This window comes from Lissotriton vulgaris, chromosome 10, assembly GCF_964263255.1.
Source record: "Lissotriton vulgaris chromosome 10, aLisVul1.2, whole genome shotgun sequence".
Taxonomy (NCBI): domain Eukaryota; kingdom Metazoa; phylum Chordata; class Amphibia; order Caudata; family Salamandridae; genus Lissotriton; species Lissotriton vulgaris.
Genome location: NC_141698.1, coordinates 616,201,434 through 616,228,847, shown reverse-complemented (window position 1 = coordinate 616,228,847; position 27,414 = coordinate 616,201,434). Strand labels below are relative to the sequence as shown.

The 27,414-nt window shown below is 45.2% G+C and overlaps 1 protein-coding gene across 1 annotated transcript in view; it reads left to right on the top strand.

The window, feature by feature from the left end:
• The window catches only part of EXOG (exo/endonuclease G), a 120,206-nt gene that overhangs the window by 36,955 nt on the left and 55,837 nt on the right, over positions 1–27,414 (top strand). Inside the window, exon 2 of the mRNA XM_086941455.1 lies at positions 26,408–26,557. Coding sequence (XP_086797581.1) covers positions 26,408–26,557 — 150 coding nt within the window. The remainder of the gene's footprint in view (positions 1–26,407; positions 26,558–27,414) is intronic.

The window sequence follows — 27,414 nt, the reverse complement described above, 5'->3', positions numbered from 1 at the left end:
CTCTACTGGACAACGGAGACACAGTCGCCCTCATCCTCCTCGACCTCTCCGCAGCCTTCGACACAGTCTGCCATAGCACCCTTCTACAGCGCCTCAAAAACATCAGAATACAAGGAAAAGCACTGGAATGGATCACCTCGTTCCTCACCGGAAGAACCCAGAGAGTCCGCCTCCCACCATTCATCTCAGAGGCCACTGAAGTCATCTGCGGCGTACCCCAAGGATCCTCACTCAGTCCCACCCTCTTTAACGTATACATGAGCCCCCTCGCGGCCATCGCACACCAACACAACCTCAACATCATCTCCTACGCGGATGACACTCAACTGATCCTTTCACTCACCAATGACCCTAGCACCGCCAAAAATAACCTACACGAAGGAATGAAAGAAGTAGCCGAATGGATGAAACACAGCCGTCTGAAATTGAACTCAGATAAAACAGAAGTCCTCATCTTAGGCACCTCCCCCTCTGACTGGGACGACTCTTGGTGGCCAGAAGCCCTCGGAAAAGCACCCATCCCGACGGACCACGCACGGAACCTAGGCGTCATCCTGGATTCCTCACTTTCAATGAATAGACAAGTCAACGCCGTCTCTTCATCCTGCTTCAACATTCTTCGCATGCTCAAAAAAACATTTTGTTGGATCCCCAACGAAACTAGGAAAACGGTCACCCACGCTCTGGTCACGAGCCGCCTGGACTACGGAAACACCCTCTACGCCGGTACTACCGCTAAACTCCAGAAAAAACGCCAACGAATCCAGAACGCTTCAGCCAGGCTCATATTAGACATCCCGCGCAACGAACACATCTCTGGTCACCTGAAAAACCTCCACTGGCTCCCCGTCAATAAGAGGATCACTTTCCGGCTCCTAACCCACGCACACAAAGCACTCTACGAAATCGGACCAGAATGCCTCAACGCACGATTGTCCTTCTACACCCCCGCACGCCAACTACGATCTTCCAACCAAGCCTTGGCCACTGTACCTTGCATCAACAAAACCACCATGGGAGGTAGATCCTTCTCCTACCTGGCAGCTAAAACCTGGAACTCACTTCCCACTCACCTTCGCCTTACTCAGAACCACCTAGCATTCAGAAAGCAACTTAAAACGTGGATATTTGACCAGTAATTCCCCACCCCTCTATTTGACCAGTAATTCCCCACCCCTCTTCAAGCGCCTTGAGACCCTCTGGGTATGTAGTGCGCTATATAAATTTTATGACTTGACTTGACTTGACCCATTCTTTCTTCTAGTGGTTTCAACAGATTCATCCACGTAGCTGCCACTACTTGAACGCGACAATGTGGGGCTCATAGAGTCTAAATCCCTCATTGAGGAGTCAGACTCATCGGTTAGGGAAAATAATTTCCTTCCCCTCCCCCCCATAGGTTCTGGTGACGCTGTCGCTTTCGAGCCCCTCAGAGGACTATGCTCTAGCAGAGTGAGGCTTACATCTTATATGGTAGTAGGAAGGGGATCCTTCACACCCACCATGTTCAAGATTTTCAGTGTCTGCAGGATTAATTAATACTTGCTTGACTAATGGCTCCCCCTCTGGTGCTCCTAGAGCCGCAGATAGTCTGACTACTTGCTCAGTATCATCACTTAATTCTTTTTTCTTAGTGGAGTGCTGTCCCTCTACCACAGCCACAGGAGCCAGGGCAGACGGGGCCGAAGAGGCTGACAAGGGGACCGCTGCCGCAAAGTTCCGATTTTTCAGAACTTAGTTTTACATGTGTGAAAGCAGCTCAGAAACCTAACGTTGCCGCTGCGGGCAGGTCGTTGTGTTGATTTTTTTTGTCTTCATGTCGGTCGGGTCATCATCTTTCCTCTCTGTTCAGCGCTTAATTCTCTGGAGCGCTCCGGCTGTGTAGCCGTCCTGGAAGTGCCAGCTGGAAGTGAGACTGCAGTCGCTGCCGTTGCAGCTGAAGGCTTTGGTTTGGGAGCCTTTGTCCCTCTTCCAGCCATCTAGTCCGACAATCCTGTATGCCCGGCTAAGGCTGCCAAAAGAATCCGCAGCAGATTCCGGCTCGACCTCTGGTGAGCTGCGGTTATCAGAAACACGCCACACCTTCGGCCAGCGCTATACTTTGAGTTGCAGCAGCTACAGCGCTCCTCTGCATATTTTCCAGTGAAGTCAAAGCTCCACTGGCTCTCCCACATCTCAGCGGGCTATCGACGATGCTCACATGGTTCTGTAATTGCGGTCAGTCATATAGTTGAGGAGGTAAGGAGAGGAGTGGTAGTGACGGTGTGCTACACAGAGGCTGCTCAGTCAATACATTTCCATTGTTGGAGGAAGCTGTATCTACTTTCAACTTGTGCTTTGCTAAATCATGAACCTTCCAAAATGGGTCCAATGGTTCCGCCACTCAGACTCTGACTATACACACAATCTGGTTACCATGCATGTGCTGTACATTCACCCTACATACATGAACAAGAAGTTTCAGTGCAAGTGTCTGAGGGTTACACTAAAATTAAACTTTACATGAGTGAGGTGAGTAGACCGTACTTCCTACTGACACAAGAACTGACCTGATGAATAATCATTTTTAAAACTAATAGCGAGTAAACCTTCAAACGAACAAAGGGAACTGGGTTCAAATAACTGAAAAAAAAACTATTGTCCACCTTGTGCCGATTCAATCAATCTTGTGGAACACCCCTATTGTCCTTCTATTATCACATTCATGCATACATACCCAAAATACATAAAACCTGTTTTTTGGAAAAGATGTCTCCTTCTTTATTAAAAAAAACTCATTTTATATTCACATAACACTGAATCACAATATTTGATATTTATATACAAAGCCATAGACTCAATGTCAATATTCCAAATAAATTTTTCTTAAACAATTGTCATAGATCAAACCTATACTAAGATGTAAAACAAAAACAGATGGCCTCCATTGTCATTCCTCCTATTTACACTTGTTTAAAAATCACAATATTCATACACTGATTTTTATCTGTTAATCGCTGCACATGAATAACTCTTAATAAACATTTCACATATTATCAAAATCCCATACAAACAATTTTTTAAAAACAGCGAATCTAACCAATGTTCATACAGGTATAGTAAAAGCAAAAGTGTTGACGCAGCATTTTGGTAGACTTGTCTTATTCTGCACCACCTTCTTCAAGACAAGCTTTTATTTTTAAAAGACAGTTGGGTTCTCATTGAGGTATGTTGTCTTAGCCGCAAATAATAAATCTCATTGTGGTCGGAAAACTCCAGGAGATAGATGTACCAGTAGTTACTTTAGATTATAATCCTTATTAGTTACAATTTTCACTGGGGGGCAGTATTTTATTTTATTTATTGATTAATTAAAACCATTACAATAAAAGGAAAAAACAGAAACAAAACAAACACAATAACTAATTGACCATTCACGGATACAGTGCACAAAAATTGTCCATGATTGATTAACATTTTCCAGTTAGGGATTATAGTGCTACCAATTTTTTTACAGGTTTAGTAACGGATATACAAGGTTAAAAAAAATGCAGTGTGCTTATGAGGCCGAAGCTAAAGTGCAATTTGTTAGCAGCGAAAGATCAATAACAGTTAACAGTAGGAAAGAAAAAAAAAACGTAAAAACATTTTTACAAATTGTCTGTAACTGTCGTATTGCAAAATCAATGCTAAAGGGACTTATGCTATCGTCATAAAGTGAACTGTGCATTAAGGGCAATACGCTAGCAGCAAATATTTAATGGCAGTAAGCAACGGAGCAAAAGAACAGTATCACACATGTCTAAAACTAAAACCAGCTAAAATACAATAGGGAAACAGAATCAATACTAACCGACTAAAATACACTAGTAGAACAGAGTCAATACTAAGGTGGCTTGTGCTATCAGCTAAAACGTGAAAGGTACATTAAATCTTTCACTGTCACAGCTAAAGTGCCTTGTGCTAAAAGCAAAGAATAATTATTTAATTTTTAACGCAGTCTGTAATGAATTACAACTTTCGGGGATAAAATGCACATACGCAAATCAATAAAAATAGTAAACATATTAAACAGGGCATTATTTAAAAAGTACTCTAAAAACAAGCAAATATAATACGGTTAAAAAGTGCCATAAAATTAATCTATCTACACACTAAAAACAGCTACATCATCATTTCACAGTCATAACAAGTTTAACATATGCTTTGGGTGTCAGCATTACATAATTTCTTTTCACTGGTTTACACACTTTCCTTTCATCAAAGAGGAAGCATGCATTTACTTTAAAATTTCAGGTCACCGTTTACAGTAATTTCCCAGAGTACTCAGTGACATATCAAAGTTTTCGGCAGCCGTCTCGCTTCTATTCTTTTAGTATCCTCAAATTCGAGTTGTTCTGGCAAAAAAAGGTGGTGCAGAATAAGACAAGTCTACCGAAATAATGCGTTGACACTTTTGCTTTTACTGTACTTATATGGACAGTGGTTCGATTCACTGTTTTAAAAAAATTGTTTGTATGGGATTTTGATATGTGAAATGTTTATTAATAGTTGTTCATGTGCATAGATTCACAGATAAAAATCAGTGTATGTATATTATGATTTTTAAACGAGTGTAAATAGGAGGAATGACGAAGGAGGCCTTCTGTTTTTGTTTTACATGTTAGTATAAGATTGATCGATGAAAAACTTTGATGAAATATTTATTTGGAATATTCACATTGAGTCTGTGGCTCTGTATATGAATATCAATTATTGTGATTCAGTGTTACTTGAATATACAAGGAACATTTTTATTAAAGGAGACATCTTTTGCAAAAAAATGTTTTATGTATTTTGAGTATGCATGCAGGAATGTGATCATAGGAGAACAATAGGTGTTTTCCACAGGATTGATTGAATCAGCACAAGGGGGCGATAGTTTTTTTTCGGTCTGATGAATAGTAATAAATTACAACACTCAGTACGCTGCCACCTCTTCTTTATGTGATCAACCCACGACATGGACAGTAGTCCTACACTGATTATGGGGGCACGCTTGGTGTGTCCCTTTGAGTCACAGAGCAAGCTCTGTAACTTAGCATTATCAAAGATAGGCCTAGGCCTCAGCACACTTGCTGAATTTACATTCTGACAGAGCCAACATAGATCAAGATACCAGTTTCACGTGCACTTGAGCCAGGTTGTGCTTGAGTTTATGCCCATATATACCATTTTCAGTAGGTTTTTCTTGCTATTGATTTCATGTTGTGTCCTCCATTTTTTCGAAATTGTGGATATATGCCCATGGAGCTTGAATAGGATACTATTGTCAATCTACAAATTTAGGTCAGCACAGTGAAGGAACTGTTTTATCATTTGCCGATGAAACATGTTGCCATTCTTTACCAACTTCCTGGAAGTTACCCATCAACATGTACTTTGCAGCACAAATGGCCAGATTAAATTCCCCAGTGAAACTACTTACCTAAGGGTTATGATCATATTTTACTACCGATATTGATAGGATAAGAAATATTCATCTCTTCCGAAAGCTTGTTTAACTAGAAAAGTTCTCAATCTCTTCCAAAAGGAAAGCAATTTCTTTCCTCAAATCTTCCGGAAGCCCATTCCAGATCGGTGGTAACATAACCGAAAATGCCCAACTACCCAAAGTCATTTTCTTGATGTGTGGGCAGGTCAGCAAAAACGCCTCAGAGGGGCATAGACTGTATCCAGGTACATATTGGATTAGCCGTTCTTTAATATAAGATGAAACTGTGCCATGCAGTGTCGTATGCAGCCAATGCCGTTGTTGCAGTAGTGGCGTAGCATGTGCCTGTCTTGGTAGCTTGAACAGCCTTCTTGCTGCATCGTTCATAACCAACTGAAGCTTACCCAACAGCTTAATGGGGAGGCCAATGTACAGGCATTACCATAATATAGCAGTGACATGTTGAGTGCAGCCACCACTGGTCACATAGTAGCAATCAAGAGGATAGGGACCAGTTTCCGGAGCGGTCTCAAGAGACTTGTGCACCTCCCACACACGGTTGCCACCTGTCTGCCATTGAAGGTTACTATTCAGCCCAATACTGAGACTTTTCACTACTGGCATGTAGTCTGGGATGGGACCTAACTCCCAGTGCTAAAACACATCCCTCCATGGATTCCCCTTCATAGTGATAGCTAGAATCTCAGTTTTATGAGGATTTACTTTCATCGAGTTAGCTGTCATCCAGTTCATAGTGAACTGTAGAATTATTTGAATGTTCAACTGTTCCTGCGTGGAACTCTTGGTCCGTAAGACCAACTGAGTGTCATCTGCTTAGTTGAACAGTTGAAAATCCAACAGTGCTTATGCTGCAATCGGAGGTTATAAATAAATATTAAACAGCAGTGGGGATAGTGCAGATCCCTGGGGAACCCCACAAGAGAGCAATTTCCCTCTAGAGACATGCCCTCCCATCTGCAACCTGTGTGACCCGTCATTCAGAAATTATGAAATCCACAGGAGTGCGGATCTGGTAATACCGTACACCATTAACCGGTCCAGGAGCACTTGATGGTCAACCATGTCAAATGCTTCTGTAAGGTCCAGCAAGATCAACACAGTTGGCCTGTTCATATTAGCCACCACTCTAAGTTCATCTAGAACCGAGAGTTTTAGGTTTAGTTTAGTGTTTAGTGTTTTAGGTGGAAATCGCAGCAAGGAAACTGGGAGACAGATCTTTACGTTTTTTTGGATCAGCTCTCGCCTTCTTGAACAGCGGGCTAACCCTAGCCTCCTTAAATCTCAGAGGCACTTTTACAGATGCCAATGAGGTGTTCAGAAGAGACAAAACGTGCCACCCACATTGGGAAAAGCTGCTTCAAACGCAAGGTGGACAAGGGTTTTCAGTGAGCCAGATTTAACAGCTGCCAAAGAGGAGGACTGGGTCTCTAGATTCATGGGCAGAAATACTGATAGACGCCCAACCTGATGGGGGGGGCACATCATCCACTATTGGTGGGTAAGCACAAAGCAGGGTGTTCCTTACTTCCTACTTCCTTCAGGATGTCCTTTTTTTTTTCCTCAAAACCTTTATTGCACTTTGCATAGTACACAGCGGAGTGCCTACAACCCTGCGGGCCGGCCGCCATTGTAAGATCGGTATTCACAGTGTAGTTCAGCGAAATGGTCAGCAAAGCAATAGTCACATTTATTGTCCAACAGAACATGCTGAAAAATAAAAGTGCAGTTTGAGCAAGTATTATAAGCAGAAGATGTGGTTTTGATGGTATTTTTCTTATTTTTGAAAAACAACAAACTCTTAACGGTAAACTGTTAGGAATGACATTATGGTCTGGTACGAAGCAATGCAGTTCAAGTTGCAAGTGTCTCTTGGAAGAAATTTAGTCCAACCTCATTTCCTAGTACTTGAATGTATCTACCCACAATACACGTCCCCACACCCCCTGATCCACAGTTCTAAACTCTAAGGGAAGGCCTCGTGTAGTTGCTGTGGCCTCCAACCCACCCATCCACCCCGCCTAGCTTCAACCCTCTTAGCCTTCGTCGTCGGAGTCTTCCTGATCGTCTTCTGACAAGGGTTCACAAATATCCTCTCTATATTCATTCCATTTTAACCAAATCTTGTTCCATTTCCCTGGGCAGGCTCGGTTGGAATACACTGCTCTCTCGGTCAACATTACTCTATCCATGTTTAGGCACCATTGGGACTTGGTCGGTAGGTCTGCCGCCCCCCAGCGCTGTGCTATGTCACGTTTCGCCACCATTAACCCCGCCGTGACCCAGAGTTGTTCATACCTGGACAAGTCAGTAGGTTCCCATATATTTAGTAAGCACCTCCTCGGGTCAGGCAGTAGGGATTGGTCTAATGCTTGTGAGAGTGTGCGGAGTATTTGCCTCCAGTACTCCTGGATTTTGGGACAGTCCCATATGGTGTGGAAAAATGTGCCCTCCTCTCCGCACCCACGCAGACAGTAAGGATGGGGTGCCCTATGTATGCGGTGTAGCATGGTCCTCGTATAATAAACCCTGTGTAGGATCTTAAATTGCACTAGCCGCATGCGCGCCGAGATGTCCACTTCCTTAGGGGACCCAATTGCCTCATTCCATTCATGTTCATCCATGTCGCTAACGCCCCCCTCCCATTTCTCTTTCAGGTGGAGTGTAGGATCTGGGGTATTATTGAGCAATTTACGGTAGGTGAGGGACGTCGCCCTTTCTAACATGTAATCAGTGAGGAGGCGATCTTCCAGAGGTGAAGACTCGGGCAGTGGTGTGTCGGGTGGCAGGGCTGTAAGCAATGCGTGTCGGATTTGAATGTACCTGTAAAGTTCCCTGTCACCGAGATCATATAGTTCTTTTAGCCGGGCAAAAGGGATCACCGCATTCCCCTCCCACAGATCACCCACCATGGTAATTCCTATCGTATCCCAGTGTGCGAACCCCTTAGTGCTCCTTAGATTGCCCAACGCTCGAGAGTCCCACAGCGGAGTCATCTTGGTGACTTTCCCTTTCCAGCCCAGAGCTGCCGTTGCCGTATGCCATGACTGAACTGTTAGTTTAGTGGGGCCCACTAGTGCCCGCACTTTGCGGCGATCGTACAACGGACCCAACAGACTATTTGTGCCCAATTGCGCCCTGTCTGACTGGAATGCCGGCTCGGTATGCGGTGCGTGGATCCACTGATTAATTGGCTTAAGGTGTGCAGCCCAGTAGTACAATTTCAGGTTTGGTAGCGCCATACCCCCGCTATACCAGTCTCTGTGCAGCTTGGATTGCGCCACTCGTGCCGGGAGGTTGCCCCATCGAAGGTTGGAAGCCAGAGCCGCCACTTTCTGGAAAAACTTAGGGGGCACAGGATAGGGTGAGTTTTCGAGGACGTATAAAAAGCGCGGCAACGCCATCATCTTGTAGAGTGCCGCCCTGCCCAGGAGCGTCAACGGCAGGCCTGACCAGAATCCAACATCTCGTTTAAGCCTGTCTAAGTGTGGTTTCAGATTCTTATCTATGAATTCTGCCGGGTCCTTAGTGATATGTATGCCTAGGTATTTAAATGACGATCCCGCCAGCTTCAGCGGGCACGTTCTATCGAGGTTCGGGGCCGGACCCTGCAAAATATACAACTCCGATTTGGTCCAGTTCAGCGTATAGCCGGAGATACTGCCGTACGTGTCGCAAATGTGCAACAAAGCCGGTATACCTCCTTCGGGGTCAGTTAGATAGAGCAACATATCATCTGCGTATAAGGACAGACGATCTTCCCAACCCCCGGTCCATGTTATACCCTTGAGGAGGGGTGAGCTTCGTATGAGGGTCGCAAGAGGTTCCAGAGAGATGGCAAACAGTAGGGGTGACAGAGGGCATCCCTGCCGCATGCCCCTTCCCAACGGGAATGCGTGCGAAATATGGCCATTAGCCACCACGTGAGCCACTGGGTCCGTGTACAGCAGTTTGACCCATGCAAGAAAGCGAGGACCGAACCCCATATGTGTCAGCGTTTCGAAAAGGTACTCCCACCCCACCAGGTCAAATGCCATTTTGGCGTCAAGTGCTAAAATTACCGCCGGTGATTTAATGGTGTCCGTTCTAGCCAGTACACCGTGCAGTCGCCGCAGGTTCAACGCTGTGTTCCTGTGCGGCATAAATCCGGATTGATCCGGATGTATAATCGATGACAGATGGGGCAGGAGCCTTTGTGCTAGGAGTTTAGCCAGAATTTTCACTTCAGCGTTTAGTAAGGAAATGGGTCGATAAGAGGAACATTCCCCCGGCGGTTTACCTGGCTTGGGGATAGTTACGATAGTCGCCACTCGCTGGTCCAGCGGAAGGGAACCCCTCTCTAGACAGTCCCTGAACATCCCCAACAAATGTACGCTGAGGGTCTCCGGCATCGCCTGGTACCATTCTATGGGTATTCCATTCGGCCCCATTGCCTTGCCCGGGTTCAGAGCCTTAATGGCCAGTTGGATTTCATCGGCAGTGATGTCTGCCTCTAACTCACTTGACGCCTCTGGCGATAATGTTCGGACCTCAATCGTCTGTTCCGGGGTATACACTCGTTCAAAATGGGCCGCTAGTAGCTCTGTGATACGCCTAGGATCAGAATGTGGCACCGCATGTTCATCTTTCAGGCGTTGGATCCCCCTGGAGTTGCCCTCTCGTTTATCAAGCCACGCTAGCATTTTCCCTGCTTTGTCCCCCACTTCATAAATTCTATTTTGAGTGTCGGCTATGTGTCCTTTAACCACCAAGCGCAGGTGATCGTTATACAGCTGCTGTTGGAGAGTGAGTGCGTGTAGGGTGGAGGGAGAGGGGTGCAGCTCGTGAGCCATGGTTCGTTCCCGCAATGCCACCTCCAGATCGGCCAGCTCCTGGGACTGCTGCCTCTTGTGCCCGGTTATGGTGTTAATGGCTTGCCCCCGCAGGACCGTTTTATAGGCTTCCCAAAGTGTTGCTGGGGAGCGTACTGAGTGTACATTTTCAAGAAAGTATTGTTTCGTGGCATGTTTGAGAGCTTAGCGAACCTGTGGAACTTTAAAGTAGGATGCATGAATGGGGTAAATGCGTTTGCGTGCTCTCGTCTGTAGGGAAAGTGTCAGTGTGAGGGGTGAGTGGTCTGAAATACCTCGAGGGTGAATCACCAGGGTATCTACGTGACGGAGGCCATCCCCCAGTGAGAAGAAGTAATCAATGCGGGATAGGCTGCCATGCACCGCGGAGAGAAAGGTGTATTGTTTTACGCCCGGGTGCAAGTGCCTCCAGACGTCAGTCAGGCCCATGGCTACAGCAAATCGCCGTAAGTACGTGTTTCCCCCCGTCGGGGCCGGTGTGGGGTGTTTATCTAGTTGCGTGTCCATGACTGCATTGAAATCCCCCCCTAGAATGATCTCACCCTCAGGGAGAGTTAGAAGGAATTCCCCTAGTCGTGGGAGGTGGACCGAATGTAATGCCGGCGAAATATATACTGACACAAGGTTAAAGAGTTTCCCCTCCCACTGCCCTTGCACGGCCGCAAAGCAGCCCTGGTCATCAGTTTTAGACGATAGGGGCATGAATCGTGAGTTTTTCTGTACTAGAATGCCGGACCCCCCTGGAGCCGGACGTGAATTCAGAGTGAGCCCACATTTTGTAACCTCGTCTATCCAAGGCTTTTGTAGCCCCCCCTACCAGGTGTGTTTCTTGCAGCAGGGCCACAGTAGGTCGCAGTCGCTTAATAGCAGCCAGTATCAACCCCCGCTTAACCTTGTCCCCCAAACCCCTTACATTCCATGACATCAAGTTCAGAGGTGGGCATTGTGCGACGGGGGGTGTTACCCCCCCTATCGGTACAGAATTGTTAGCCATTGGGGATTATGAGGCACATGTTGTATTGCCCAAGAGATGCAACCGGTCTAGCGGCTGCGTCTTCGCGCAGCGAGGAGCCCAGAGACTTCATGGGGGCATATTATCGCTGTCCGTCCCCACCAGTGTGCATTGATTCCCATAAGAATTGAAACATCGTTCTCGACCATTTGCGTACATTCCCAACATGAACATTTCAAAACAAACCCCCCTCCCTGCCCCCCTGCCCCCCTGCCTAACGGACTTCCAACTGCCCGCCTCCCCAACTGAGCAGAGTGCTTTACCCATCCCTCAACCAGAGTACTTGCGTGTAGGGGGGAGAGCGTCTCCCCGGGCTGGCGGCTTCCCTGTAGGCTGTTGGGGCTGCCATGCCAGGGTCTACGTGCAGCAGTTAAAACAACAAGTCAGTTCGGCGATCGGCAATTGTGCGTGATGCAGAGTTCATAGCCGGAATTATTCGTCCTCGCCTCCTCCTTCAAATCCATGGGAGGGCGAGCGTTCCGCACCCTCCACTCGACCAGATGTTTGTGAGCCATTTCTGCTGCCTCCTCTACGGTCTTGATCCGGCCTATGCGTCCTGCGTTGTCGTCCAACGGTGTGCCAGCCCTCCAGCCAGTCCCGGCTTCAGGATGTCCTTAATCTTATCCATAAAACAAATCTTGCATCCTATTGCAATTCTGAGGGTCTACTACCAAGACCTGATCTCTTGTCTGGCTTAATTCTTTGAGGACCTTGAAGCTCTCCTTTTGTGGATCAGTAGCTTTAGTGATTCTTACATCATAAAAGGCTTCTTTAGTGGCAATATTCGCTCTTTTGCAAATTCCCAGATTCGCTTTATAGATCCTCTGAGCCTCTGGCTCATAATACTTATGCCTTTCACACCTGCGAAGCCTCTGCTTCCCCTCACAAAGTGAAGGGATGTACCAAGAGACACACCTGCTTCTTTCGCTTACTCTGCCCCTATGACCCAGAGCCACCTTATCTATGATATCCTGGATCCAACTCACAAACTGCTTATTTTTCTGTTCTACCTGCTCTGCCCTATTTGGTGGATGTATTATGTTACAAAAAGGCCTTCACTAGATGGATTTTATATATTCTTGACTGGTTACGTACTGGGTGCCAAATTGGCAGACTACGAGCCAGCTAAATAGGTAGGGAGGATCATAAACCTAATCTGATAATGATTTGAGCAACCAAAGGGCTCAACCTGTTAGCCTGGCTATGGGTTGAGTGGCCCATACCAAATCCAAGGTGAGTCTCAGACTCAACTAATTGCTCTAAGCCCATGATTTCCATCCCTCCTCCAAACCCCACCATTTGGGGGGTGGGGGGAGGGAGTCGAGGTGGGACCTTGGTACAGTATCCTACCAAAAATTGAAATCCCCCCCCACTACTATCTGATTATATCTGGAGCACACATCACTATTTAACTCCAGAAATAGCTGATTAAATAGGAGTTAGCTGAGACGTGAAGGATCAGTGAACCCAATAGATCTATAGATAAGATCTGATTGACTGTTAAAAACAAAGGTGTTGTGGCAGCTGTTTTGGGACTCGGGTGACCCAGTCCCCTGTCCTCAAAAAAGAATAAGAAAATACATAATGGGAGCAGGGTAGGGATCCATGACTCCCTTGGCCAGGTGGGTGGGGACCCTGGAGCCAAAAACGTATTTTGTTTTTTATTTTACTGCGGATCTGTAGAAAACCCAGAAATAATAAGAAAAGGGGTAGGCTGCCACCCTTTTTAAATAAAATAATTCCCATGATGTGCAAGGCCCTGTGGGTTGGTGCAATTTTTTTTGGGAGGGGTTGTGTGTGGCGTCCTTCTATGGGCCATTTAAAGGCCCTGGTTACCCCATCCCCAGGGGGGCTGATGTTCTTATTTTCAGGTGGGGGCATGTGGCCAACCATGGGGGAGTTGGGCACAGGGCCTCCCCTCAAGCCAGGGTCTACACCCAACCCTACCACGCATATGGTCAAAGTCTGTACATTGTTGGCCATCAACAGGCGTTTAGGCATAGGGGCTTACTGTGTGCGATGCAGGAATGGTATTGTAAGGTATGGTCATAAAATATTACCTTACTTTAAAACAAAAACCTGAGAAATTCACTGAAAAATACCGAGATTAAAGTGGCATTCTAATTGGGTGAAACGTTTAGTTAAAACGTAAAAGTTTTGTTACAAGTGGGTGTCTTTAGTTGGCAGAGGTTTGCATTCTGTCCAAGTAAAGACCACTCTCCATCAGGGTAAGTCATATACACACCCTAAATTAGCCTGTGCTCACCCTCTGGTAGCTTGGCACAGAGCAATGTGTTAGTTTTGCACAAATCAGCGGCAAAACTCACTTCTGAGGCCCAGGACTGGAGGGGGCACCTCAGGCGAGGCTAGAGCTCACAGATTGCTGAGGCCAGCAGCACCAGCAGAATTGCAAGAAGGTCTTTGTGTCCCTGAAACTTCAAAAAACAGGAGGCAAGCCAGCAAGCCCTTGGAGTCACTCTGGGTTCAAGCGAGATGGGTCCAGTCCTTGTCCTCAGCAGGGCAGCTCAGCAAAGCAGAGAACCAGTTCTCCGGAACAGTCAGTCACAGAAAAGTGGCAATCCTTATAGCACAGCAGTATTCACTCCAGCAGAGATCATCCCAGGTCCAGTATTGAACTGATTTGGCAGTGTCAGAGCCCTGGTACTTATACCCAAAAGTGCCTTTGATGCAGGCGGTAACTTCAAAGAAGTTCTCTGAAGTGCACAAGGATCCCTTTCAACCCAGTCCTGTCTGCCAGGCTGTCTGTGGGGCTGCAATTAGCCCTTTTTGTGAGGACAAGACACCGCCTATTCAGATGTAAGTGTGAGCCACCTCTGCTTGATTGTAGATAAATTCAGATAAGTGCTGTGCTACAACCAGGCTTTCCTGTGTTTTGTGGCTGTCTAGAAGGAATGCACAAATTATAGCTGTCACCCAGCCCAGACATGTATTTAAGACAGGCTGCAGGCACACAGAGAAAAGTTAAGAGCAGAGAAATGTCCACTTTCTAATAGTGATATTTCTAAAATTGTATTGTCAATTCCAGCTTTACTACTAAAGAGGATTTATCACCACCATTCCAAAGATATGAAACATGATATTGCTATTCCTTTCTGATCAGGAATTGTGGCTTAAAGGGTTTAAGGAATCCCTAAATCTAGCCTATTAGAAGAGTAGGCCTGTAATGGCTGGATTTTCTGTTTAGATGGGATCAGCCCCCAGGGGCCCCTGTGACCCAGCCAAAACGTACTCACCTTCCCTTCTTAGATCGTATTTACACTGAGTAGATATAAAGATGAATATACAGGCCGCACCTAAGAATGGGGAATGACAATATACATATATGGATTTTCTACAATATCTTATTCACATCAGTTGGCCTCGCGGTCGCCCCGACCCAGACCGTTCTACCCTAGGGCAGATCTGACACACAATCCGGCGTGTCTACACACGGGCCTGCAGAACCCAATGCTCCCTTTTCCAAATCGTTCGCGATCCTGCGAAACATACACGGTGATCTCCCTCTCACCGCTCTCATTAGTCTTATGCCACAATCCGGTGGCTTTACACGGCGGTGTCCCTCCCGCCGCTCTCATTAACGCCGCATATCAACGACGACCACATTCCTATGAAACATTATTGGGATGATATCTCAACAGTCTACTTAGGATAAAACTAAAATAATAACTTTGGATATGGATTCAGATTGTATAATGTACTCCGTGCTCATAACATCAAAGGTCCACTCACTCCCTCTTTATTTGGCTACCATTCGTCTGATCGGGATTTCTCATCCGTTCGTCTAAACAATGCTCAACTAGGAGTGCCATTTACCAAGATCGAACACAAGCACCAGGTACACGATAATTCTATATGAATTAGGGTATTTATTGACAATAAACATAAATCACATTACTAGGCAGCATTACATTTGCAAAGGGAGTAAAAGATAAAGATTAGAGTGCACGCACTATAAGAATCGGTCGGACTTCACCTGGTTAATGGGAAATCGGGACTCGGCAGTCATCTAGGCTCCTGTCTCGTCTCTGGGTCCTGGCTCGCCTTGCAGTCACCCTCAGCCGTCACAAGTACACGTCTGCACCGCTAGGCTCAAACTCGTCTGCTCTCCCTCAGGACCTCGGAACCTTGCTGTTAATTAGCTACCGTCTCTCTCTCTCTGCATTAGTGCGCTCCGCGCCACTTCTCGTTCAGTCTATTTTCAGAGAGTTTCGGTCTTAAATCTTTCTCCGACTTCAAAGATGGCGACTTGTCCACCATGAAAATGAATAATGGTAGAGATGCTAACGGCTAGATGCCGCCTACGGACTAACTGACTGAAAGACTAACACCTTCGCTAATATCAAAGCCCGTTCCTTCATGGAAATTCACGGCCAGTAACCTGCCGCCCACCAAATTCTTGTACCTCCCCGTACCAAGGACACTTTCCCAGCCGGCCGGCCTGAAGTTGTGTCTTCGGAGTGGAGAAAAATACATTCCTTCGATAAGGGTCAGCCTGAACCGGTTCTCTCCAAGCGAACAACAGCTTAAAACTAAAACATCACTCTTAACCTAGAAAGCCTTCTCGAGCTACCAGGCAGAAAGCAAAATGGAGTCTGTCTCGCTTAAGGCCTACGGAGCCCATAATATACATAGCTCCATGAGAAACAGATCGGCATGTTAGCAAATGAGTAAATCATGACTAATACTTATATATCTAACCCCTCACTTAAATTCATAAGCCTTACTCTAAGGGAAATGGCACGAAAATGCCCTTATATCTGTAAGACAGGGTCCCTATCTATCGGCCTAATCCCTATGCTATGAGGGTGATAGACTGGAGTCACTCTCCATCATTCTCCTTCTCCAGAGAGCTGGCAAAAAGACAGCCATAACATTACACCCCTTGACTCCAGTCTATTAACCAGTAACTAAATGGAACTAACGTCAGTAGACGAATAATATGAAACAAAACTAACTGATCTACAATTCTTCGTAAGTCTAAAAAAATTGTAGCAGGGAAGGGATACACTGAATAAAACAGCAAATCGCTATAAGGATGCAGACAATAATAATAACCCCTCCCAAAATTTGTCGTAAAAAATGCATGTCAGGGAGCCAATTAAAAAGCCAGTCAAAGAAACCCTGATCTATGTGTTCTCTAATTTCTGCAGTCAAGTCGTGGAGTTTATTAATATGGGATTGGATATCTTTAGAATGGTCAGACAAATTAAAACAGCATAGACCTTCAAATTCAGAGCATTCATGCCCGTGTTTCAGCAACAAATAATCGATAGCGGCACGATTCTGCAAAATAGCTCTACGTTCACCTTGGGAATCTAATAATAAATCGGACAGAACAGTAGAAGTTTGGTTGATCGATTTGACCATCCAGCAGGCCATCTTGCCGATTGTTTTGGCATTATAAACGGCCAATGCAGGAACACCAATAATAGAAAAAGCTAAACCAAGATATTCTGATCTGGAATAAAGATGAACAGAGGAATCACAATCTTCATGCAATGACATGGAATCTCGAACAATACGGGAATGTGAAGGAGGATGTGAAGAAAACATTAGCAAACTTAATCTAGTGATGGCACACGGGCCACCAGAAATATTCGCAGGAATATAGGGCCAAGATGAATTCCCGCATGAAAAGAGCCATCCAGCCGGTAACAACATTGAACGATAATGGCTAGTGGCAACAACTAAACTTTTGCAAGTCATATTGTTCTTCACTGAAAAACATGAATTAGGAAGTCTTTTCATACATAACAAACGCTGGTGAAATGAAAAAGTAGTAGCGGCTTGGAGTTTCAACCGCAAACATTCAGAGATGGCTTTAGGATTGCAGGTCATCATAAAACAAAGGTCACCAGGGGTAATATTAAAAGTAGTGATTCTGGAATTAATAAGGACATCCTGGTCCGGAAGAAGAGTACATGAGGGACAATATTCATGGGCCAAGAAGTCGCCCAAAATGACATTAGGTCGGGCATTGGATATATTAAATACATGACGAAGTGTATCAGTAGATGCAGGGACAGCAACCAAACAGGTTGATAAAATGTCAGTAACGGATTTCATGGGTGTAAGGCAAAAATGTGGAGAGTTCGTCACTCGCTTCGCGAGTGTGATCCAAAAATTGGAGGACTTCTGCCACGCGGATCGCGCGGCTCTTGTTATCCCATCACTCGGCGTCGGTAGATGCTCTCCTCTCCCGGCGTAGCAAGCCAAAAGGAGTCCAACGACGACACATCCTGCAGCAGCAGTCCAAAGAATGATCTGAAAGAATACAAACACAGGCCTTAATCATTCTCGTAAATAACATTTGTCAGCTGGGACAGCTTCCCAGCCATCTTTCCCTGGCTTCATCACCAAAACGGTGTTGTCATGACCGGTCGCAATAATATCAGCCTGTTCAGGAGGATTTTTAGGCGATTGCACCCATATTTTAGCTCCAGGAAGATCAGATGATCCGAAGCCTTTTTGTCCACGCACAGTTAGCAACGTTGGGGCAGAGCCTTTTTTGATCTCACCACTGAAGACAGGCATAATCAATAGCTGAGCAACACGGTCAGACTTTTTGATAAACAAATCCATCTCACTGCTATTAAGCAAGAGAACCTTAATCTCTCCCTGATAATCACTGTCGATCACACCACCAAGGACTTGAACACCTTTCAGGGCCAGGCCAGATCTAGGGGCAATTAATCCAAAACTACCGGCAGGTATAGAGACACCTATGCCAGTTTCAACAATGATTCGATCCTTTCCTGGGAAGTGTGCATCATTTAAAGCATGCAGGTCGAGGCCTGCGGAACCTGGGGTTGCTCTACATGGAGCCAAAGCACCGGGGGTAATTTCCCAATAAGTGACAGTACTTCCAACAGAATTAGGTTTCGCATCAACATGTGGAGGAAACAAACGCATCAAAGGAGATTCAGCATGCAACAAAGGACGATTATTCAGTATTAACAAGGCTTGAAGTAAGACATCTCTCCACTGGCTGTAACGGTCATCAGTCAACTTGCGCAACTGTTCTTTCAACAAACCGTTCATTCTCTCAATCAGTCCTGAAGCTTGTGGATAATATGGAATGTGAAATACCCAGTCGATATTGTTTTCCATACAGAATTCCTGCACCAATCTTCCACGAAAGTGGGATGCATTATCTGATTGAATTTGGAATGGGACACCATAATATAGGATAATCAGCTCCAGGGTTTTAATCGTGTTCACTTGGATAGCATTCTTGCAAGGGAAAGCGACCAAAAGGCCACTGTAGGTATCAACCACTGTACAAATATATTGACAATTTCTGCTCATAGGGAGCGGACCAATATAATCAATCTGCCAAATTTGGGCGGGCAATTTACCTCGATGTAAGTGACCTCGAACAATTTGAGGCACCTCTTTCTTTCTAGAATGCTGGCAAATGGGACAATGTAGAATGGCATCTTTAATTAAAGAAAAGGGAATATGAATTCCTCTATCAGCAGCCCACCTGCTAGTGGCTTTTTCTCCAAAATGTCCTGCTTTCTGGTGGGCCCATTTCGCCAATCCCGCCAAATCAGAATCTTGCATGTCAACCACTGCCTCAGAAATTTTAGACTGTTCATCTGCAATGTTATGGAAAAATTTGTCAAGGGAATCGATTGGAGTATGAGCATCCACGTGAAAGATTGTTACAGTACTCTGCGGAAGCAATTCCCAAATTTCTTGCCACAATTCTTTACCCCATAATTCCTTAGAATGCAATTCCCAATTGTGCGAGTGCCATGTAGGCAACCACACCGCTAGTCCATTTGCAGTGGACCAAGAATCAGTGAAAATATGACATGTACCTGGTAACTCTTGTTTCAAAACCTGGTAAATCGCATAGAGTTCAGCATATTGACTACTCTTACCGTCTCCAGTTGTGCTCAACAATTTCTTAGTAGTCGGGTTATAGGAGACAGCTTTCCAATGTCTCTTGTCACCAATGAACTTCGCAGAACCATCCGTAAACCACACATGTTTTCTATCCTCCACGGACAGATCATCAAATGATTTACCCCACTTCACGGGAGACTCCTGCACTACGGGAACCGAACGCTCACTTTCAGCCTCATTGGAGGGCGCCTGCGCCACTCGCTCATGTAGAACCGCAACACCTTTCGGACCCACACGTGCCCTGTCCTGAATGTACCATTTCCATTTAATCACACTAGCCTCCTGAGCATGTCCAATTCGATGGGACTTCGGTGAACTCAAAACCCACTGCATGATGGGAATCTCAGGCCTCAAAATCACAGCATGGCCTAAAGTCAATTGCTCGGTATCCACCAGAGCCCAATAACAAGCAAGCAACTGTTTTTCAAAAGGTGAGTAACGCTCACCAGCCTCTGGTAACTTTTTGGTCCAAAAACCTAAAGGCACTTTTTGTCTGCCCTGCTTTTGCCACAAACTCCAATTGGCATACAGACCTTCCACGGACACATTCAAATCCACATTACCCTCACTCACGGGCCACAAATCCAAAGCATACTGAATAGCTTCTTTAGCCAAATCAAAAGCAGTCTGTTGAGGTTCACCCCACTCAAACGCATTCTTTTTACGAGTGACTCGATACAGTGGAGCCAAGATTTGACTCAAATGTGGAATATGTTGACGCCAAAATCCAAACAACCCAATGAAGGATTGCGCCTCTTTCCTATTTCTGGGAACAGCAAAATCAAGTATCTTACGTTTAACTTGTGGGATCACCTCTCTGTGACCCTCATGCCAGTTAATTCCTAAAAATTTTACAGCTTGGGATGGAGTTTGTAATTTGTCAGGATTGATTTCCCAACCTTTTGCTCGCAAACAGTCAATGATTTGATCTAAATGGGACTGTACCTGGTCTTGCGTTTCACCTTGAATCAAAATGTCGTCAATATAATGACAAATCTGAACTTGCGGAATCATAGGCACTTCAGATAAATGTTCCGCCACCAGCCGGTGACAGATTGTAGGGCTATGTACATAGCCTTGAGGAAGACTCCGGAACGTCATTTGACGTCCATTCCATGTAAAACTGAATTGTTCTTGGCATTCGGGGGCAATTGGAATCGAAAAGAATGCATTAGCAATATCGATAGAAGCATACCATGTACCAGGATGCTTTTGAATTCTCTCAATCAATGTAACAATGTCAGGCACTGCCACAGTCAATTTAGGTGTATGTTTGTTCAATTCTCGATAATCAACAGTCATGCGCCAAGAGTTGTCACTTTTGCGCACTGGCCAAACAGGATTATTCCAAGCAGATGTGACCGGAGTAATGACTCCTGCGTCAACCAAATCCTGAATCGTAGCAGTAATTTCTTCATGACCACCAGGGATGCGATATTGTTTTTGAGAAATCACTTTCGTCGCTAAAGGGATCTTAATAGGTGGCATGCGTAAACGGCCAACCCGTACGGGTCTGGTCGAAATGTACTGTCTAGTACCAAACTGATAATAACCATCATCCAAATGCAAAGTCATACCTTTCAAAATGTCAATTCCAATAATGTATTCCAAAAGTGGCACAACCAACACAGAGTATTCTCTACGAGGAATCCTACCAATTTTAATCTCAAGTGCAGTTTGAACTGCGGGTGTTTCTTTACCACCCAGGCCGGTAATTGTAAAAGACTGTCCATGAAATTTCCTTGATTTACCATGAATTAAAGTGGCCTCCGCCCCAGTATCAACTAACGCTCGGGCCCTTTGGATATTACGATGTTTCCAAAAAATCTCAATATCTACATATGGTCTGTAATCTCTGTGGGCCCACCTGCGTACCGGAGCTTGACCTATTTCCTAGTCATTTTTCCTGCGTTCCGTCAACCAAGACAGATCAGGGTAGATGTTTTCAGTTTTCTTCGGTATCAGAATTTCTTGTTCATATCCGTCTCCAGTACGAAACGGATTAGTGTCAGGTTCAAAAAGTTGTGAGTTACGGTCAGAGAGTCTGTTACGATCCTCCCTCCTACGTACATCAGGGGAAAAACTCCTTGCATCTCTACGTCTGTTAGAACCACGATCATCTCTTCCCCTTTCACGATCATCCTCTCTCCCCCTCCCATCACTCCGACGGGGGGAATCACCACGTTCTTGGCGCCGATCATCACGGCGATCAAAATTCACACGTCGTCTCTCATCACCACTGTCATCCGAACCACGATCATAATCATTCTTTCGCACACGACGGGCACCTTCCTTCCGATCCAAACCACGCTTACGGAACATATCCCATAGGATATTATTAGGTTCACCATCGATCTCTTCCCTTTTCACACCATCAGCAATGAGAGCAAGAAACATGTCACGTCTAGAGAACTTATAGTCCCCTCCAGTACGACCCTCAGGTCGGGACTGTCTTTCAGGTTTAAACCATTCACCCAGCTCACCAAGCTGACGAACAGACTCAAGCACAGCAGACAAAGGATTGCCAGTTTGATTAATTAACAATGTCATCATGACCTGCTTGTAAGCAACAGGAGAAGTACGTATAATGCGGTTACGCACGGAAGATGTTAACAAACCATCCAATAACCTGTCAGCAGTACTAAGGAAGATACACGTTTTCATGACTTCCTCCTTTAAACGTTGCGACGCATCGCGCAGAGTATACCACGGCTTTTCATCAGAGGGCCAATCAGACTCTGTTGGATATTTATGATTACAGCCATCAGACGCAAGCTGGAGCAAAGAAGTTTGGACATTACCATTAAAATTCCGAAAATGGTCCTGAATAGTAGAATCAGAACTCAAAGAGCAAAATCGTAAGCAATCAACAGCATCGAGCATAATACCGGAAGCGCCAAGCTCATAAAGACGCACCATCCAGGTAAGCAAGGCCTCACCAGGCCGTTGTTTAAATCGTTGCAGGATGTCACTAATCTCCTGCTGAGTAAAATCTTCAATACAGTCAAGAGGGATGCCACCCGGATTACCAGGGGCTTGTTGTAATTTCCGTCGAAAGATCGGGTGAGCAGAAACTGCGGGAAGAGCTTCCGTGGAAGCCCGCATTTTGGATTTAACAGAACAATCAGGGCAAGCTACGTCATCCGCACGGGAAGAACGAGCACAGTCAGAATCGGGAGTCAAATCAATGCATGAAGCAGATTTACAATCACGTCCGGAGCGAGAAGACTCGCGCTTGTCACCCTCCTCTGCCGAGGAGTCAGAAGTATGAGAATCCCAGATATTACCGTCCCACTCGTCGGGGTTCCAATCCATTCCAGCTTTCGCTACAATCATACGCACTTTGCGGGACGACACGCGCCCACGACGACGTTTGTATTTATATCGTGCAATACGGACCGCAGCTCTTTCGGCAATGGTCTGATATGTTTCAAGTTTATCGGCAAGCAGTTTATTTTGACAACGCAAAAGAGTATGCGCATTTTGCAACTCAACACACTGTCCTTCCGTATCTTTAAATTGTTTCTGTAGTTGAACAAACTTCTCATGCAATATTCTGTATGCATTAAGAATAATCCACCCTCTGCGTCCTAAAATAGGAAGTTCATCGCCCTTCACTATTGGCGCTTTCTGTAAGCACGAGATCACATCGGCAGGCTCCGCCTGCTCCAAGCATGAAGACCAATTTTCACTCAAACCAGTAGAATCAGCCCACTCACGGGCTAAGGCCTCATAAGGCGTAGACTCCCAGCCGGGAATCTGAATCGGTAATTTAAAAACCGACGATGATTTTTTCGGAAACATAATCACACACAAAAAATTATATACACAATTATAAACAAAATTTTATACGTACAAGCCGAGCGCAAACCAACGAGATCAAAACAAAACAATGCACACAGGCTTCATAAACAGTTCGTGACGCCAGATGTAATGGCTGGATTTTCTGTTTAGATGGGATCAGCCCCCAGGGGCCCCTGTGACCCAGCCAAAACGTACTCACCTTCCCTTCTTAGATCGTATTTACACTGAGTAGATATAAAGATGAATATACAGGTCGCACCTAAGAATGGGGAATGACAATATACATATATGGATTTTCTACAATATCTTATTCACATCAGTTGGCCTCGCGGTCGCCCCGACCCAGACCGTTGTACCCTAGGGCAGATCTGACACACAATCCGGCGTGTCTACACACGGGCCTGCAGAACCCAATGCTCCCTTTTCCAAATCGTTCGCGATCCTGCGAAACATACACGGTGATCTCCCTCTCACCGCTCTCATTAGTCTTATGCCACAATCCGGTGGCTTTACACGGCGGTGTCCCTCCCGCCGCTCTCATTAACGCCGCATATCAACGACGACCACATTCCTATGAAACATTATTGGGATGATATCTCAACAGTCTACTTAGGATAAAACTAAAATAATAACTTTGGATATGGATTCAGATTGTATAATGTACTCCGTGCTCATAACATCAAAGGTCCACTCACTCCCTCTTTATTTGGCTACCATTCGTCTGATCGGGATTTCTCATCCGTTCGTCTAAACAATGCTCAACTAGGAGTGCCATTTACCAAGATCGAACACAAGCACCAGGTACACGATAATTCTATATGAATTAGGGTATTTATTGACAATAAACATAAATCACATTACTAGGCAGCATTACATTTGCAAAGGGAATAAAAGATAAAGATTAGAGTGCACGCACTATAAGAATCGGTCGGACTTCACCTGGTTAATGGTAAATGGCACTCCTAGTTGAGCATTGTTTAGACGAACGGATGAGAAATCCCGATCAGACGAATGGTAGCCAAATAAAGAGGGAGTGAGTGGACCTTTGATGTTATGAGCACGGAGTACATTATACAATCTGAATCCATATCCAAAGTTATTATTTTAGTTTTATCCTAAGTAGACTGTTGAGATATCATCCCAATAATGTTTCATAGGAATGTGGTCGTCGTTGATATGCGGCGTTAATGAGAGCGGCGGGAGGGACACCGCCGTGTAAAGCCACCGGATTGTGGCATAAGACTAATGAGAGCGGTGAGAGGGAGATCACCGTGTATGTTTCGCAGGATCGCGAACGATTTGGAAAAGGGAGCATTGGGTTCTGCAGGCCCGTGTGTAGACACGCCGGATTGTGTGTCAGATCTGCCCTAGGGTAGAACGGTCTGGGTCGGGGCGACCGCGAGGCCAACTGATGTGAATAAGATATTGTAGAAAATCCATATATGTATATTGTCATTCCCCATTCTTAGGTGCGACCTGTATATTCATCTTTATATCTACTCAGTGTAAATACGATCTAAGAAGGGAAGGTGAGTACGTTTTGGCTGGGTCACAGGGGCCCCTGGGGGCTGATCCCATCTAAACAGAAAATCCAGCCATTACAAGGCCTCACAGCAGTGAAAAACACATTTAGCTATTTGTCACTTCCAGGATACGTAAAACTTAAAAGTACATGAGTGTAAGGCCTGGCAAGTTGTTTTAGATGCCAAGTCGAAGTGGCCGTATACTACACACACACAGGCCTTGCAATGGCAGGCTCAGGACCAGTTTAAAAGGCTACCTGTGTGGGTGGCACAATCAGTGCTGCAGACTCAGAAGTAGCATTTAATTTACAGGCCCTGGGTATATGGTATACCACTTTACAAGGGACTTACAGGTAAACGAAATATGCGAATCAGGTGTACACCAATGTTCCCATGTTTAGAGGAGAGGCACCTGCACTTTGCACTTGTCAGCAGTGGCAAAGTGCTCAGAGTTCTAAATTCAACCAAAAGTTACAGCAAAAAGTGGAGGTAAGCAGGCCAAACGTTGGAGGAAGACCACCCTAAGGATGACAGGCCTAACAATTTTAAATAGAAAAAAACACCAGAAATTCACCAGTTGTAGTTAAACTGAAGAATCTTTAGCCTGAGCCCTCACTAGTGTGAATATTTGTATTTTTTCATTTATTGGAATTTACCTTACTGCTTTTAAGCAAATTGCTGTACAAAATGAAATTAACCTCATCAGCGCGGCGCAGATTCCTGCGCTGTGCTGAACGTTCTAATGAGCCAACGGGCTCATGACGGAACGGTTCCGTCATGAGCACAGGCCAACCGACGCTCATGATGGAACCGTTCCGTCAAAAGCATTGAAAGGGTTAAATAGTTTGATAAAATTATACAATGATTAGAAAAAAAGACGGGAAGAAAAAAACAAGGTTGAAATAGTAGAGTAACATTGCATGAATAATAAATAATGCACACTACTTACCAGTCATGTAAGTTAATTTCTAAAATGACATAATACCAACTAAGGTTCAAGTGTAGGAGCCCTCGTCCACTGTGGAAGGAGACACTGCAACCGAGCTGCATTCACAGCCCACAGCTGACGACCCCCAGAAGGAAATCAGAAACAACAGCCAGCCATGACACAGTCAGCTGTCCATTGGATTCATCCCCCGAAGGCCTCCTGGTAGTAAGAATACCATAGGTTATTAACTCGTCTTCAAACCAACCTTAGGCACCAGCTCTATGGAACACTTTTGTTCTCTGTGCAAGGGAACTTATTGTCAAGATAAACAGTGGCTTGTTAACACCAGACCTCTCTAGTTGGATAAGGCAGAACAATCCTTGTGTTGTCTGGCACTTCCAGTCCTGACCATTGGGGAGCAGGCAGTCTCCATGCCTGTAACATGGAGTCTGGTTGACTTGTCTATTGACGCTCTTCTTTGGCTGAGATCTTTATTGTGCCCAGATTGTTCAAATGAGAAGATGCACTTAGCACAGATCAGAGCGAGAGCCATAGCCTGTGGTTCAGATTTGTGTGGGCTCTGTTGTATTTTTCTTTTTCTTTGTCAATGTAGTTCTGTAATAAACAGACAAGTTTGATGTTTGTTCTACTACTCCGGCCAGAAGATCGTTTAGGTTTAACGCTATCTTGAGTAAATGACCAAGCGAATGGCAAAACATGTTTCAAATGAATGCATCACAAAAATGTTTTAATTTGGTTGCTAAATGGTACATTTCACTGTTTCAGATTGACCTGCGATTAAGAGGAAATTTCCTAGGCGTACCCACAATCTGATCTGATAATAATGGTCACAACTTTGTTCCTGACTTCTCGTTTTTTCCCTAGAACCGTGTGAAGACCAGCTACTGAAAGAGTATGGACTCCCTGTGGTTGGAGCAGAGATCAGACACTACACAAATCATGCACTGTCCTATGATCAGGAGAAACGAATACCCAGATGGGTGATAGAACATATTTCCAAAAGCAAAGTAGTAGGTACGTGGAGGCAGTGACGATGCAGAAATGGTGTTCTTTTTTGGGCGTGCTCTAAAATTAAATGCTATTTGAATGTATGTAACCTTCATTCAGCAAAAGGTATAAAGACAAGGCAATCCAAACTCTTTAGTTGTGCTAAGCAGTTCTAAATATGTTGTTCCTTGGATTAATGGATGAGTGAAGTAGTGTGGCTCACTGGTTAGAGGCGGCAGACCCGAGAGCAGAGGACGGCCCGGGACCAGGGTTCGATTCCCGGCACGGCAGGTTTCTGGACCAGGGTCAGCGGACTCGATAATTCTCTCGCCTCGGTGCCCACTCTGATCAGCGATCACACTCGGCAACTCTGGGCATTAGCTTGCCTCATCTTCACTAACGGCCCCACCAGACCGCCGGGGATGCCTGGTCTCACCCTGGAGATACCCATTAAGGGACCATCTCTCAGGGAAGCCAGGAAGGGTTTCGCAGCGGTCGAAGCACCTTGGGACCCTACGGGTAAGTAGTGCGCTATATAAATGCCTATACATTTACATTTACAATTTACATGTTTTGGTTGTAGCTGTATTTTTATATTTTTACAATGCAGGTTAACATTCAACGATAAGCTTGTTCTGTATTGACTTCCAGATGTAGTTGTTATTAGCATTGGTTATGCGCTCTAACACCAGTGGTCACTAGGCACTATGCCAAATGTAACTGGAGAAATAACAGCGAAAACATCATAAGGGTTATTAAAAGCTTGTATAAACAGCCATATTTTAAGCCAATGACAAAAATGAAATAAAAAAAAATTCAGCACTTAAATTAGGGTAAAAGAGGTCCAGAGTTTAGATGTGTTGATTGGGGAGTGGGAGCGGGAG